The sequence below is a fragment of the Elephas maximus genome, chromosome 24 (genome assembly GCF_024166365.1).
Source record: "Elephas maximus indicus isolate mEleMax1 chromosome 24, mEleMax1 primary haplotype, whole genome shotgun sequence".
NCBI classification, from domain to species: domain Eukaryota; kingdom Metazoa; phylum Chordata; class Mammalia; order Proboscidea; family Elephantidae; genus Elephas; species Elephas maximus.
This window is the reverse complement of record NC_064842.1, coordinates 3,545,625-3,561,632: the sequence shown is the minus strand read 5'-3', so window position 1 is coordinate 3,561,632 and position 16,008 is coordinate 3,545,625. Positions and strand designations below refer to the sequence as shown.

Genomic DNA, 16,008 nt, shown 5'->3' with positions numbered 1-16,008 from the left:
TAGATGGATATACAGTTATGCTAGCACCATTTGTTGAAGAAACTGTCTTTTCCCCCATTAAACAGATTTTGGGCCTCTGTCAAATATCAGCTGCTCATAGGTGGATGAATTTACATCTGTATTCTCAATTCTGTTCCCTTGGTCTATGTATTTGTTGTTGTTGTACCAGTACCAAGCTGTTCTGACTACCTTGGTGGTATAATAGGTTCTAAAATCAGGTATTGTGAGGCCTTCCACTTTGTTCTTCTTCAGTAATACTTAATTTCTTCGGGGCCTCTTCCCTTTCCACAGGAAGTTGGTGATTTGGGATGGATCACAATGATTGCCTTTCTAGTGCTGAACCATCCCTGCACACCAGGTATGAATCCCACTTGGTTGTGGTGAGTTACTTTTTGATATGTTGTTGAATTCCACTGGCTAGAATTTTGTTGAGGATTTTTGCGTCTATGTTCATGAGGGATATTGGTCTGTAATTTTTTTTGTGTGTGTGGTGTCCAAAGGCATATTCTTGATAGGTCAAAAACTCCCAGGGAATTATGTTGTTTATACTCATCTGCTGTCCCACAATTTCAATACCCAGCGTGTCGTTTGTTTTACAGTCAAGCCAAGTGAAGGCCAACATTGAGGTTCACAATACAAACGTATGTTTTAGAGGAGTTCAGATGGAAAGTGAATGGAATGGTGGGAAAACTGTGTCATCAGGCATTTCACAGAAGTACAAGTTCAAGTTCCTTATCAACAATTCCAAAACCCAAAGAAGCTCTGAAAATAATTTGGAAGCAAAACCTGACCTGACAAGATATGAAAGCATTTATAGTCCTTATCCCACCTTTTGAGAATATCCACGCATTTCTGCTACAGAAACATGACAGCATCTTAATATAAAACGTTGCCCCATATGATGCAGTACCTGGCGCATGCGTTGTATCACGCAATATGGTCGTCCCTCAGTATTCACAGGGGATTTACCCCCACGGATACCAATATCCAAGGATGCTCAAGTCCTTCATATATGGCGCAGTATTTGCATACAACCTCTGCCCACCCTCCGGTACGCTTTAAATCATCTCTAGATGATTTCTAGTACATAATAGAGCATAAATGCTGTGTAATTGCTTCGTCACAGTTGAAGACTTGCTCTGGAAGGTAGCCTTTCTATGAGTTTCTGGAGCTCTTCTGGGAACACAGGTGCAGCCTGGGCCTCGATATGCAATTCTCCCGTGATCTTGAAGTTCTGGAGGCCGGAGTGCTTTCCAGAGCTAGCCGGCCAGCCATCCCTCACTAGTCTGAAACGCCTCTTCTCGTTCTCCTCACCCCCTCACACTTAGGCTTGGAGGGGTTGCTTTGACCTCTTCATTGTTGAGCCATGTTTTCACAGAAACAAAGGGTGAACACAACACAAGGAGGGAATGACCAAGACTCGAGGTGAACAATGCTCAAAGCACAAGTGCTGGAGAGACTGAGGACTGTGATGTAGTGGGAGGCTACAGGAGAGGACGTTAAACAATACTTCCCTTGTGTGGATTCAGCATAGCGTTTGAAGTATTTTGTATTTAGGAGCCTGGGCGGTGCAGTGGTGAAGAGCTCAGCTGCTAAACAAAAGGTCAGCGGTTCGAATCTACCAGCCACTCTTTAGAAACCCTATAAGGCAGTTCTATCTGTCACATAGGGTTGCTATGAGGGCTCCCATCAGTCACTACGGAGAAGCAAGTCAATACCACAATAAGACCCCACTTCACCCTCACTAGGATGGCTGTCTTCAGGAAAATGAAAAACAGTGTTGGTGAGGATGCAGTGAAGCTGAACACGCCTGCATTGATGGTGGCAAAAGTGCAGCCACCGTGGAAAACCGCTTGGTGGTTCCTCAAAAAGGTAAACGTAGAATTACCATATGACCAACAATTTCACTCCTACATATACACCCAAAAGTTTTGAAAGTGGGGATGCAAGCAGATACTTGTACACCAGTGTTCACTGCAACATTATTCACAATAGCCAAATCGTGAATAACGGAAACAACCCAAGTGTCCGCCAACTCACAGATGAATGGACACACAACATGTGGTATTTACATGCAATGGAACATTGCACAGCCTTAAATTACAATGAACTGCTAATACACGCCGCAACATGTAAGAACTTTGAAAACATCATGCTGACTGAAATAAGTCAGATGCAACAGGGCAAATATCGTATGATCCCACTTACATGAAATCCCTATAGTGGGCAAATGCACAGAGACCAAAGTAGGGCAGTGGTTCCCAGGGGCTGAGGGAAGCGGAAGTGGAGGGTCACTGCCTGGGGCAAAGGGTTTCTATTAAAGTGATGAGAAGGTTGTGGGAACAGACAGCGGGGATGGTTGTACAGCACGGTGAACATACCAGTCGCTGAGTTGTATGTGTAAAAAATCCTTGATATGGCAAATACTTTTTTGTGTATACTGTTACCACAATTAAAAAAAAAAAAAAAACCAACATTATTACCTGTATAAAACATTACAAGTCATGAAATAATGAGGAATTTATTTACCTTGGTTTTCTTCAATTCTTCTAAAATCTGATTGGTAGCTTTTAAAGAATTATTGAGTTCCTCTTTACCGGACTTTAGCAGGTCCATCTCCAACTTCTGTGAGCCAAGACATTCTTCTTTGGAAGTCAACTTCTCTCGGTAAGTCTGGATTTCCATTTCATACTAGGGCAGAAAAATGTTACTTTAGCCAGGAGGCTCTGCTAAAAAAAAAAAAATTATAGGGAAAACAAAACTGCTGTTCCAAGGACCATTTCAAATAGTCTCTGCAACTCTCCTACTCCAAGTTAAAAACGTACTAAAAATTCAAATCAGAAAATACAGTACATACAGGTAAACAGTGAACAACAAGAACCAAAAAAACCTCACTGCTGCCATTTTGAATTCACGGCCACAGCAGGTGTTATCCGGCAGAGCTGTGCTCCCAGCAGAGCTGTGCTCCCAGCAGAGCTGTGCTCCCAGCAGAGCTGTGCTCCCAGCAGAGCTGTGCTCCCAGCAGAGCTGTGCTCCGCAGGGTTTTCTCGGCTGCAATCTTCATACAAGCAGATCACCAGGTCTTCCTTCCACAGTACCACTGGGTGGGTTTGAACTGCCAACCTCCACGTTAATAACCAAGTGCAAGCCATTTGCACCACCCAGGGACAGGATAATGAAATTGATATGCTCTGACCCTTGTTAGGATCATCCAGCATAATAATATGCAGAATAATGATCTTGCTAAAAACGCCTTATTACTTATCGTGCCAACATACCCGCCTTCCAGCTCCTCCAGTAACCAAACCCCATGTTTTACCTGTTTGTTCGTATCCAGAAGCAAAGACTTCTGCTTTTCAGTCTCCTGAAGACGCAGCTGATACTCGACTATTTCTTCTCTCACTTTCCCCTCCTTCTCCATCTGGTCTGTGCGCGCACAATCCAAACTCTTCTTCAATTCACCGTTTTCAAGCTTCAGCTCCTTCAGCTGAACCTAAACAGAAAAGTAATGAAACCATGGGACAATAATGAAGAACCTGGGTGTACATCTTTAGGAAATACTGAGTACTGAGGGAAAAAAAAATTATTTACAAGCAAGACAGAATCTATATAGAATAGTGCTACTATCCTCAGAAATGTGTTCACTTAAAATTGCAACTTCACCTCCAGTGACAGTGTGTTCTCCTCCAGCCCAACAATGGCCACCAAGGTCACGTCCACAGAGAACACAGAACCACTGAGCCTCCGTGTCAGCTAAACACCCTGGACCACACCCTGGGCTCCCGCGCCCCCCCCCCACCAGGCTCCCGCACCCCCAGGCTCCCGCGGCCCCCCCCCAGGCTCCCGCGGCCCCGCGCCCCCAGGTCACTTCCTTGAGTACGTCACTTGCAGCAATTCTTCACCCTCATCACCAGAACCACCTTTACCTTCAAACCCTCCAGAATTACTAACATTCATTTTCTCCCTTTCCCAGCTTAGATTCCATGTCCTATTACTTCGAGTTTCCTTCCAAATCCCCAGAGCTCCTCTGCCCTCTCTCCCTCCACTGTGCAGGGCTGGCAAAACCCCAATCCTGGACGTCTGTCTTTCCCACGTGTGACCCCAAAAGGCTGCTTCTAAGGGAAACTTACAAAACCTCTAAAAAACACTTAGTGGCTACACAGCAATCTTACTATAATTCTCTCTCCCTTCCCGTTCTTCAAAAAGGCCATTTCATGGTTATCCCTTTTTGTCTTAAATCCCAGACCGCTCCCCACAAACAAGCACGTTTCAGTCATCCAGAAAGAGAAGCCATTGTCTGGGAGCTCACTCACTTCCTTGCAACCTCCAGTGACCTACCAACAATACCCATCTTCTCATTCTTTCTTCATTCCCTGTCTCCCTCCCTAGATTTCAAAGGCCAGCCTCTACCAGGGCTGGAAAGGAGGACTCAGCACCCAGGGGAGACTGAGCTTCTGTTAAGGGCACCAGAAAATTTGGGGAACAGATAAGGGTGACGGTTGAACGTAATTAACATCACTGAATAGTACATGTGGAGGCTGTTGAAGTGGCAATATCTTATTACATATTTTACAACAGATACATAAAACTCAAAAAAAGAAGACAAAAAAAAAAAGAGAAATAAAGAAGCCAGTCCTTCCTTTTCTGACCTGGGTCCCCATGCCCTCTCTCCCTCTCCTTCTTAAAGGTTGGACTCTCCAGTTACTTGGCCTCCCTCTCTACAGTCTACTGGATTATTCCTGTCAGCATAGAAACACGCTCTGTTCTGTAAAAGCCCTCTCATGGGCCCACATCTGCTCAGGTTTTGCCCCATTTCTGGGCTCCCCTCCAAGGTCAAGCTTATCAAAACCCTTGTCCATACGCGCTGTGTCCACTTCCTCATCTCCCATTCACTGTTCAACCCAGTCCAACCTGGCTTCGTTCCAGTACCTTCTGAACTAGTATTTCCTGGCATTGGTGACCTCCATGTTGCCCAGCCCCAGGGATACGCTTCAGTCCTCATCTCACGCAACCTCTAGGAAGTACTGACTCCGCTGGCCGCTCCGCCTTCTTGAGACAGCCTCCGCTCTTGGCTTCCAGAGTATGACCCTCTCCTGGCTTGTCTCATCAAGTCTTCTGTTTTCTTTACTGATGCCTCCATCTCACCTCACGGGCTGAAGTTCCTCTAAGCCACCTTCTCACCTCCACCTGTACCTTCTACCGCTGTCATAATTGTAAATACCATCTATATGCTGAACTAGCCACATCGGCATTTCCACTCTAAACAGCAGGCTCACATGTTCTGGTCACTTTACATTTTATTCTAATTCTTCACCATGGCCTTCTGACCTCCCCGATCCTTCGTGTAATTTTCCCTCTGGCTTCAGCCACAATAGCTTCCGTCTAGTTTCTAGAACACACAAAGCTCTTTCTAACAGCAGAGCTTTTACCACGCAGCTCACCAGACCTAGCAAGCTCCTTCCTCCGCCCCTTGCTCTGCATGGCTGCTCACCCTGCGGGTGGCATTCTCTGACCACTCCGTCTAATTCGGGTTACTCGATATGCCCACACACCCCACTCCCCAATTAGTCCACATCAGAGAATCCTATTTCTTCCCTTTATAGCACTTACCAGACTAAGATTATATTAAACGTTACCTATTTAATTACTTACCACGTGCAGGAACCATAGCTATTTGTTCAACATTCTAACCCCTGTACTAATGCTTATTATTTACGGACTAAACAAGTAAGCAAACGAATAAAGTCATTGCAAACCAACACATTCACATGTATAGGACTGAGGTTGGACATCGAGCTTTTCCTTTTAGCAGAGCCTAGGAAAGGAGCCCTGGCGGTATGATGGTTAAGTGCTCAGCTGCTAACCAAAAGGTCAACAGGTTGAATCCACCCAGTAGCTCTGCAGGAGAAAGGCTTGGAGCTCTGCTCCCATAAAAATTACAGCCTAGGAAACCCGATGGGGCAGTTCTACTCTGTCACATGGGGTCGGTCACTTTAAGTCAAAATGAACTTGACAGCAACCAATGAAAACAACAAAAAACAAACAAACAAAACAACAAAGCCTAAAAATGAAATACATATAATAATATACCGGGAATATTCCCAAGCTCTTGTAGCAAAGGAGATTTCAGCAGGTTCACTGTTCAAACACCAATCATTTAAGAATTCCTTACTATGTAGCATTTCTAGAAAATTCTGTCAATCGATAACCAAGATTAAATGCCAAAGCTTGTCTATTTGAACTAGATTAAATACTGTATTTAAAGAAGAGTGCAGCATATTACAGACATTATTCCAACTTTCTGTGACAATTCAAGGTCAGCATCATGACCGTTTTTTTTCTGTCGTCTTCTAAGTGATGCTTAGGGACTAAAGTGCGGGAGGACTTTATGAATATGGGAATGTTTGTCATTTAACCAGGCTTAGCAAACAGCTTTCATTTCTCCTGTCAGCTCTGCCTGAGTGGTAGCCACTACCTTGGGCACAGGTGACAAGTGTCAGGAGAAAGAAAAGGAGGTCGTGAATTAGCAACGTCTGCAATGGGAACAGAGACGCAGGGTTGTGCACACAGCTAACACACTTGATTAAAAGGTTGGAGGTCCGAGTCCACCTAGAGGTGCCTCAGAATAAAGGCCTGGCAATGTAATTCCAAAACATCGTCCAGTGAAAGCCCTGTGGAACACGGTTATACTCTGACACACATGGGGTTGCCACGAATCAGAACCGACTCCAGGGCAATGTGTTTGCCACGGGAACAGCCTGGGGAACAGCAGTCCAGGTGCTGTAGAGTTGCCCCCTTAACAATACCCTAAAGCAGTACACTTTACTGTCACTTCCCTTCTGTTATTTTAGTTCTCGGCAACTGTCAGTGCATCTGTCTCTAGCAAATTCTGGCTTATAATCTGTGGCAGGCTAGGAAACCAGAGGTGTAAAATCTACTTCTGATGTGAGCTAACATAGTGCAAGGGTCCTCCTTGATGAAGAAGTATTTGGGCTCCAAGACTGGTATTTTCATGTGTTCAGAGGCCACACGTGACTCCTTCCAGGCTCATGACAGTGCTGGGCGGTTGTGATTACCGCAGATTCAATCTTGACAGAAACTCAGTGTTATTTTATTTAAAAGATAAAGAATGCCGGTGCATTACTAGTGTCTTACAAAAATAAAAACAAGGAGAGCATACACATTAAATATCAGAGTATGATGAACCTGTCAGAGGGAAACTTACCTGGCTGCTTTTTATTTCTTCCGACGCTAATTTTAACTCTTCGACAAGCCTATCTTTCTCTCGGTCAAATTCTTCTTTGGACGCTGCTGTTTTCTGTACCATCTCATGCATTTTTCTCTGCAGCTCCGTGTCCTTCACAGTCATTGTGTTTACCTGAAATGTAATCTTTCATTAGGATCTGCTTTATGGGCATCCATTTTAGTCAAATTAACCACCCTGATACAACATACATTCACTTTTGTCTTCAATAATAAAATGAAACCTAGTTAATCTTCACTTTACTAAGCTACTTAACTAATATTCTCAAAACCTACTGGCAAGCTTACCTTTCCTCTTCAGCAAAGATTTAATAGTAGGCAGCAATAAAGAAAGGAATGGCAAAGAAAGACAATACTACCAAATCTTGAAATACCACCTTCACGAAGGGATTATTTCAAATTAAACTTCAACATCAGAGAATACTGTATGAGGAAGCTTCTTAGATTTTTATGTGTTCTTGGATCTCTGCTAATCCGCAATGCCAGATTAATCTGCAAGAAACACGCCCGTGATTACCTAAACCCGTAAGTGCTCTATTGTTTGCATCTCAAACAATCTCAAAGCTGAACAGCCTGGAATCCTTTGCCTCACGTCTCTGTGGTAACTGCTATCTCTTGCAAGCTGTATGAAAACCTGAGGTTTTTAGAAAAGACAGAGTTGCGATTAATCGCATTTCTGAACACTCCCTTTTCCTCTTATTATTTGTTCAAGGAAAAATTTAGTTTGAAGGAATTCACTTTCCTAGGTCCGTAAGTAAGCAATCAGGGCAAAACTTTAATTTTCTTTAGTAACTGATCCTCTTGCACACAGGTTCCTCCTTTTCATCATCAGCTAACAAAATAGGAGGCTGCGAAAGACAGAAGGTACAAAATCTCCAGGACGTTCCCTGGAACAGGAGGCTGCGAAAGACAGAAGGTACAAAATCTCCAGGACGTTCCCTGGAACAGGAGGCTGCGAAAGACAGAAGGTACAAAATCTCCAGGACGTTCCCTGGAACAGGAGGCTGCGAAAGACAGAAGGTACAAAATCTCCAGGACGTTCCCTGGAACAGGAGGCTGCGAAAGACAGAAGGTACAAAATCTCCAGGACGTTCCCTGGAACAGGAGGCTGCGAAAGACAGAAGGTACAAAATCTCCAGGACGTTCCCTGGAACAGGAGGCTGCGAAAGACAGAAGGTACAAAATCTCCAGGACGTTCCCTGGAACAGGAGGCTGCGAAAGACAGGAGGTACAAAATCTCCAGGACGTTCCCTGGAACAGGAGGCTGCGAAAGACAGGAGGTACAAAATCTCCAGGACGTTCCCTGGAACAGGAGGCTGCAAAAGACAGGAGGTACAAAATCTCCAGGACGTTCCCTGGAACAGGAGGCTGCGAAAGACAGGAGGTACAAAATCTCCAGGACGTTCCCTGGAACAGGAGGCTGCGAAAGACAGAAGGTACAAAATCTCCAGGACGTTCCCTGGAGCCTGGGAGCTGGGACTGTTTTGTTGGTTATAATTACAACAATATCTTTAACAGTTCTTTCACCTAAAGGCAAAAAGATGGGGGCGGGGGGAGCGGAGGTATCTGCACATTCTGGCCCTAATTCATGTCTGTTGGGCTCTGTATGCAGGAGCCTGGGAGGCACAAGCAGTTTGAGATTGGCTGCTAACCCAAAGACTGGGGGTTCAAACCCACACAGCAGTTTCACAGAAGATAGGCCTGGTGAACTGCTTCCATAAAGAGTACAGCCAAGAAAACCCTACGGAGCAGTTATACTCTGTAACAAGTGAGCTTACCAAGAGTCAGGGGGCTGACATCAACACGCTCTCAGTAGCAGTGGCTCTCATTCGGGTGTGGGGATGCTACCATTCTGATCTAACGTAACAAAGGGAAAAATAACTAGAATCCGGACTGTGCACAACCCGACGTCGAGGTGACTGTGCACGACCCGACGTCAAGGTGCTACGTGAAAATCCTGGGCCTCCACGGAGTGTCCCACATGAACATGCATCAGAAGAAGGAATTACTAAGGCAGGAGCAGGCTCGAGGCTCCCACACTCGAGTAACAGAAACTTCAAGCCCATATAAAGTTGGTCCACTGTGGCAAACACTGTCTAGAAGGAAATCTAATTCAGAGCGGTTCCCCCCCGCCCTCATGACTATGTATTTAAATGTAATAGATTAACTAAAGAAAAAAAACTAGACGTAACCAAACACCTCTCAGGATTGGGTTTCTGGGTTTGAAGCATTAGGACTGTAGTCTGGTGGGACATCTAGGTCAACTGGCATGATACAGTTCATAAAGTTATGTTCTACACCCTAGTTTGGTGAGCAGTGTCTGGGATCTTAAAAGCTTCTGAGTGGCCTTCTAAGATATAACTATTGGTCTCTACTCATCTGGGACAAAAGGAAAAGAGGGAAACCAAAAACTCAAAGAAACTCGTCTGCGGGACAAACAGTCTACACAAACCATGGCATCATCCACCCTAAGACCAGAAGAACTAGATGGTGCCAGCTACCAGTACCAACAGTTTCAATCAGGGCCACAACAGATGGGCCCTGATGGAACAGGAGAAAAATGTAGGACAAAACCTCAAATTCCTTTAAAAAAAAAAAAAAAGACCTACTGGACTGGCCGAGACTGCAGGACTCCACGAGACTAGTGCCCTGAGATACTCCTCAAACCTGGAACCAAAATTAACCCAAGGTCACCTTGTAGCTAAATAATAAACCGGCTCAAAAAATAACGAATATAACCTGTAAGTACTGTGTTCCTTTTAAAAATCACCTAGATGAGACCAAATGGTCAACAATTACTTTAAAACAAAGATGAGAAGCATAAGGATGCAGAGAAACTAGGTTAATGGAAACGAAACAACCAGAACGGAAATATATAGGAATGTTCACACGTGAAGAACGTAACCAACGTCCCTGAACAACTTGTGGAGAAATTGTTGAGTGGGAACCTAAACTGCTGTGTAAGCCTTCACTGAAAACACAATGAAATATTAAATAAAAACATAATAAATATAAGTAGGTTAAGCCACTTACCTTTTCAACAAAGGACATCTTTTCCATTTTTATTGACTCAAGCTCCTTCTCAAGATCCTTGTAAGAGTTCTGCAGACTGGCATTTCTGGACCGCAGTGCTTGGACCTGCTGCTCCAATTCCACTGTCAGATTTCCCAGTTCTGTTTTTTGCTTCTCCCAAAGCTGCTGCTCTCCTTCCACCTGGGACAGCTTACAGGTGAGCTGCTCCTGGTCTTGAATTTGATTTTTTAGTGTACTTATTTCTTCACGCTTCTTCTCTAGTTCCTGTCTGCCATCTTCTATTTCTTGAACAAGGCCATCCACTGAAGACTGCAAACTAATGTAATCATTTCTGGCCTCTTCAAGGCCTTGTAGCAACTGAGCCTTCTCATGTTCAAGAGAATCTACTTGACTACTCAGGCTCTGCTCTTTGGCCTTAAATGTCTCTTGGTCAACACACATAGCTGCTACTTTCTCATTTAGCTCTTTCAGTTGGGTCTGAAGCAACTCTACGGCAATTTTAGATTCTTCTTTCATCTGTACTTTTTCTTGCTCTTTCTCTTGCAGTAAATTTTCAAATGAAGAATTCAGCATTTCTAATTCAGACACTCGCCCTTGCTCGGTTTGTAACTCTCTTGTCAGACTTTCTTTTTCTGACCTTATATTGGCAAGATCTAATTCCAAATCTCTCAGGTTTTGGGCCAGTTCTTCCATTTTTATTTTGAGGGTCTCTATCTCTGCTTTGGAATTCTCAGCATCAAGAATGACAAGTTCTTGGTTTTTTCCTGCAACCTCCAGTTTTCTCTCGAGGTTCACCACTCTACCCTTAAGCAAATCCGCACTTTGCTCACTTTCCTGAAGTTTTTCTAAGACATAAAGCTGCTTCTTTTTGTCTGCTGCAATGCAGACTTTGAGCTTCTCAATGCTATTTCTCAGCTGCTGCACTTCCTCTGCTGGTGAACCCAGACTCACTTCTTTGGCCATAGAGGTCTCTTGGTCATCACACAAGGCTGCTACCTCTTCATTCAGCTCTTTCAATTGTGCTTGAAGCAACTCTCCCGCAGCCTTACACTCTTCTTTCATCTGTATTTTCTCCTGCTCCTTTTCTTTTATCAGGGTCTTCAAAGAAGAAAGCAAGGGCTCTAATTCCAACACTTGACTTTGTTTTTCTTGTAGTTGTTCAGTCAGATTTTCTTTTTCGGACCTCACCGTGACAAGGTCGAATTCTAAACCTCTCAGTATTTCTGCCATCTCTTCTATTTTTGTCTTTAAGGTCTCTACCTCTGCTTTGGAATTCTCGGCATCAAGAACGACAAGCTCTTGGTTTTTTCCTGCGACCTCCAGTTCTCTCTCAAGGTTCTCTATTCTACCCTTAAGCAAATCCACACTTTGCTCACTTTCCTGCAGTTTTTCTAAGACATGAAGCTGCTTCTTTTCATCTGCTGTGATGCGGACTTTGAGCTTCTCAATGCTATTTCCTAGCTGACACACTTCCTCCGCTGGCGAACCCAGACTCTCTTCTTTGGCCATAGAAGTCTCTTGGTCATCACACAAGGCTGCTATTTCCGTGTTTAACTCCTTCAATTGTATTTGAAGCAACTCCACTGCAGTTTTAGACTCTTCTTTCATCTGTATTTTCTCCTGCTCCTTTTCTTCTATCAGGCTCTTCAAAGAAGAAAGCAAGGACTCTACTTCCAATGCTTGACTTTGTTTTTCTTGTAGTTGTTCTGTCAGATTTTCTTTTTCAGACCTCACCGTGACAAGGTTGAATTCTAAACCTTTCAGCATCTCTGCCATCTCTTCTATTTTTTCTTTGAGAGTTTCTACTTCTGCTTTGGAATTCTCAGCATCAAGAATGACAAGCTCTTGGTTTTCTTCTGACATCTGCAACTCCCTTTCAAGATTCTCAACTTTATCCTTAAGTGAATCAGAACGACGCTCACTTTCCTTCAGTTTTTCTAAGACGTGGAGCTGCCTCTTCTCATCGGCCTCAATGCGGACCTTCAGTTTCTCAATGCCGGTTCTCAGCTGAAGCACCTCCTCCTGTGTTGAGCTCAGCCTCACTGCAATCTCACTTTTCTCCACTAACGCAGCCTCCAAGGCCTTGCAATGGCCTGCCTTTTCATCTTCTGATTCACTCAACTTGTTTTGCAGGCTTTCTAAGTCCCTTACAAGCAAGTCTCTCTCTTTACTCAGTTGTCCAATTTGGTTTTCCAGCTCACCTTTCACCAAAGACAGTGCCCGTGAATCCTTCTCCAGGCTCTGCAGCTGCTCCTGGAGATCAGCCTTCTCGGAGGACAAAGTCTGAAGGAGCACCGTCTTCTCCTTTACTTCAGCCTCCACAATTTGGATGTGATGGAGACACTCGTCATGATGATTCTCCAGCTCCTGTAGTTCTTTCTGCATCCTGTCAGACATCTGACTCAGTTCTTTGTTTTCTCTTGACACAGTACTTAATTCTCCATGAAGCTGGTTTCTCTCAGTTGTGACCACAGAGAGTTCTTCTTCAAGACAGTTTATAACTTTCTGCTTATTTTCATTGTCTTTTTCTAAATTCAGCTTCTCTGTCTGAAATGTCTCTAAGTTAGCTTCCACAGAGAGGATCTGGTGCTCCATGCTAACTTTCTCAGACCTGATTCTCTCCAGCTTATTTTCCACATGAAGAAATTTCTCTTTCCAGTTGTCATTCACCATGGCTACATTATCTTCAATAACTTCATCAGTCAATTTATCTGTCATTTCTAAATTAGAACTGAGGTCTTCCAGAGTCTTTACTTTCTGGTGTATCTCCGAGTTATCACAGGAGAAGAATTCCAATTTTTCACTTAAATCTGATTTTTCTTTCTTAAGTTCCTCAACTGTTTTTTCCAATTCTATGCAAGCTTCAGTCTTGGTAGTTAGTTGTACTTTTTGCAGATCAATTTTTGAGCTCAACTCTTTTACTTCATTTAGCAAACTTTCAAGTTTTTTGTCACGGTCCTCTATGACATGAAGTAATTTCAGATTTTCATTCGATGTCTCTTTCACCTGCAGTTGGAGATTCTGAATGGTTACCTGAGTCTCCAGAAAATCCATGGGTACCAAAGCATTAGGATCAGAAAAAGACAATTCAGAGATGCACTCTGACCAGCCCTGATCTTTGCCTTCCAGGGGAGTCTCAGAACTGGCTTCCGAGGATGGTGCCCCGGACGGTCGTCCTGTCTGAATGACTGCACCAATCTCAGTTAGTTTTTCAATCTCTAGGCTGAGGTCCTGCTGAACATCTTTTTCACCAATCTGACGAATGTCACGTTTTGGTGTTCTTCCTTTAGCTTTTGGAGTATATTCTTCTGATTCTTTTATGTCACATCTCTCATTTCCACCCCGAATACCCTGTAATTGTAATATGATAACAGGAAAGCATTTATTTTTTTAAAGCAGAAACAAAGTACAATAAATAGGAGGCTTAATTATTACTTTATAAAAATGGGCTTCTTGCCTCAGCTAAACACATTCTCTTAATGACTAAAGTCAAGTGGTATAACTTCCACTACACTGTCCTCTCTCCACTCAAATACCTACCGCAATTAAACAAACATTCAGCGGGTGCTTTCTATGGGCAAGGCATTTATCAGGGGTAAGGTGTTTATCATGAAGACAAACCATTTGTTTTAGCATCTGAATTGCAACTAATTTAAATTTCATTATTTGTTCTCGCTAGGAATATTCTAGGTCACCCAAGTATAAAATTTCTCTTTATGATTATCAAATAAGGAACAAACTCCATCACAAAACCTTCCCCCTCCACTTTGCATTGATGGCATTCATTAATAAGAAAAGGCAGTAAAGGTTTCATGACCAGATTCCCAGCCCAAGGGCTTAACCACAGATCCAGCACTTGCTATAATGGGTCCTGGAGGCTCACTGTTCCTCACCTGCAAAATGGGAATATGCTGTGGCTACTGTCACTGTTGCCCCCTCCACTGCCTGCCCTGCCTCCCTCACAGAGGTAGACAGAGGGAAGCGAGGGAGACGCAGTCCTACATGACAGAGGTAGACAGAGGGAACCCAGGGAGACGCAGTCCTACATGACAGAGGTAGACAGAGGGAACCCAGGGAGACGCAGTCCTACATGACAGAGGTAGACAGAGGGAACCCAGGGAGACGCAGTCCTACATGACAGAGGTAGACAGAGGGAAGCGAGTGAGACGCAGTCCTACATGACAGAGGTAGACAGAGGGAACCCAGGGAGACGCAGTCCTACATGACAGAGGTAGACAGAGGGAAGCGAGTGAGACGCAGTCCTACATGACAGAGGTAGACAGAGGGAAGCGAGGGAGACGCAGTCCTACATGACAGAGGTAGACAGAGGGAACCCAGGGAGACGCAGTCCTACATGACAGAGGTAGACAGAGGGAAGCGAGTGAGACGCAGTCCTACATGACAGAGGTAGACAGAGGGAACCCAGGGAGACACAGTCCTACATGACAGAGGTAGACAGAGGGAACCCAGGGAGACGCAGTCCTACATGACAGAGGTAGACAGAGGGAAGCGAGTGAGACGCAGTCCTACATGACAGAGGTAGACAGAGGGAAGCGAGGGAGACGCAGTCCTACATGACAGAGGTAGACAGAGGGAACCCAGGGAGACGCAGTCCTACATGACAGAGGTAGACAGAGGGAACCCAGGGAGACGCAGTCCTACATGACAGAGGTAGACAGAGGGAAGCGAGTGAGACGCAGTCCTACATGACAGAGGTAGACAGAGGGAACCCAGGGAGACACAGTCCTACATGACAGAGGTAGACAGAGGGAAGCGAGGGAGACGCAGTCCTACATGACAGAGGTAGACAGAGGGAAGCGAGGGAGACGTAGTCCTACGTGACAGAGGTAGACAGAGGGAACCCAGGGAGACGCAGTCCTACATGACAGAGGTAGACAGAGGGAACCCAGGGAGACGCAGTCCTACATGACAGAGGTAGACAGAGGGAAGCGAGGGAGACGTAGTCCTACATGACAGAGGTAGACAGAGGGAACCCAGGGAGACGCAGTCCTACATGACAGAGGTAGACAGAGGGAACCCAGGGAGACGCAGTCCTACATGACAGAGGTAGACAGAGGGAAGCGAGGGAGACGTAGTCCTACATGACAGAGGTAGACAGAGGGAACCCAGGGAGACGCAGTCCTACATGACAGAGGTAGACAGAGGGAAGCAAGTGAGACGCAGTCCTACATGACAGAGGTAGACAGAGGGAACCCAGGGAGACACAGTCCTACATGACAGAGGTAGACAGAGGGAACCCAGGGAGACGCAGTCCTACATGACAGAGGTAGACAGAGGGAACCCAGGGAGACGCAGTCCTACATGACAGAGGTAGACAGAGGGAACCCAGGGAGACGCAGTCCTACATGACAGAGGTAGACAGAAGGAAGCGAGGGAGACGCAGTCCTACATGACAGAGGTAGACAGAGGGAAGCGAGGGAGACGTAGTCCTACATGACAGAGGTAGACAGAGGGAACCCAGGGAGACGCAGTCCTACATGACAGAGGTAGACAGAGGGAAGCGAGTGAGACGCAGTCCTACATGACAGAGGTAGACAGAGGGAACCCAGGGAGACACAGTCCTACATGACAGAGGTAGACAGAGGGAACCCAGGGAGACGCAGTCCTACATGACAGAGGTAGACAGAGGGAAGCGAGTGAGACGCAGTCCTACATGACAGAGGTAGACAGAGGGAAGCGAGGGAGACGCAG

The 16,008-nt window shown here is 45.0% G+C and overlaps 1 protein-coding gene across 10 annotated transcripts in view; it reads right to left on the bottom strand.

The window, feature by feature from the left end:
* The window catches only part of CENPF (centromere protein F), a 72,412-nt gene that overhangs the window by 12,104 nt on the left and 44,300 nt on the right, over positions 1-16,008 (bottom strand). For all 10 annotated transcript variants that reach the window (XM_049868563.1, XM_049868558.1, XM_049868560.1 and 7 more), the window contains 4 exons: positions 10,297-13,647; positions 7,226-7,378; positions 3,320-3,493; positions 2,530-2,691 (listed from right to left, as the gene is read on the bottom strand). In XM_049868563.1, coding sequence (XP_049724520.1) covers positions 2,530-2,691; positions 3,320-3,493; positions 7,226-7,378; positions 10,297-13,647 — 3,840 coding nt within the window. The remainder of the gene's footprint in view (positions 1-2,529; positions 2,692-3,319; positions 3,494-7,225; positions 7,379-10,296; positions 13,648-16,008) is intronic.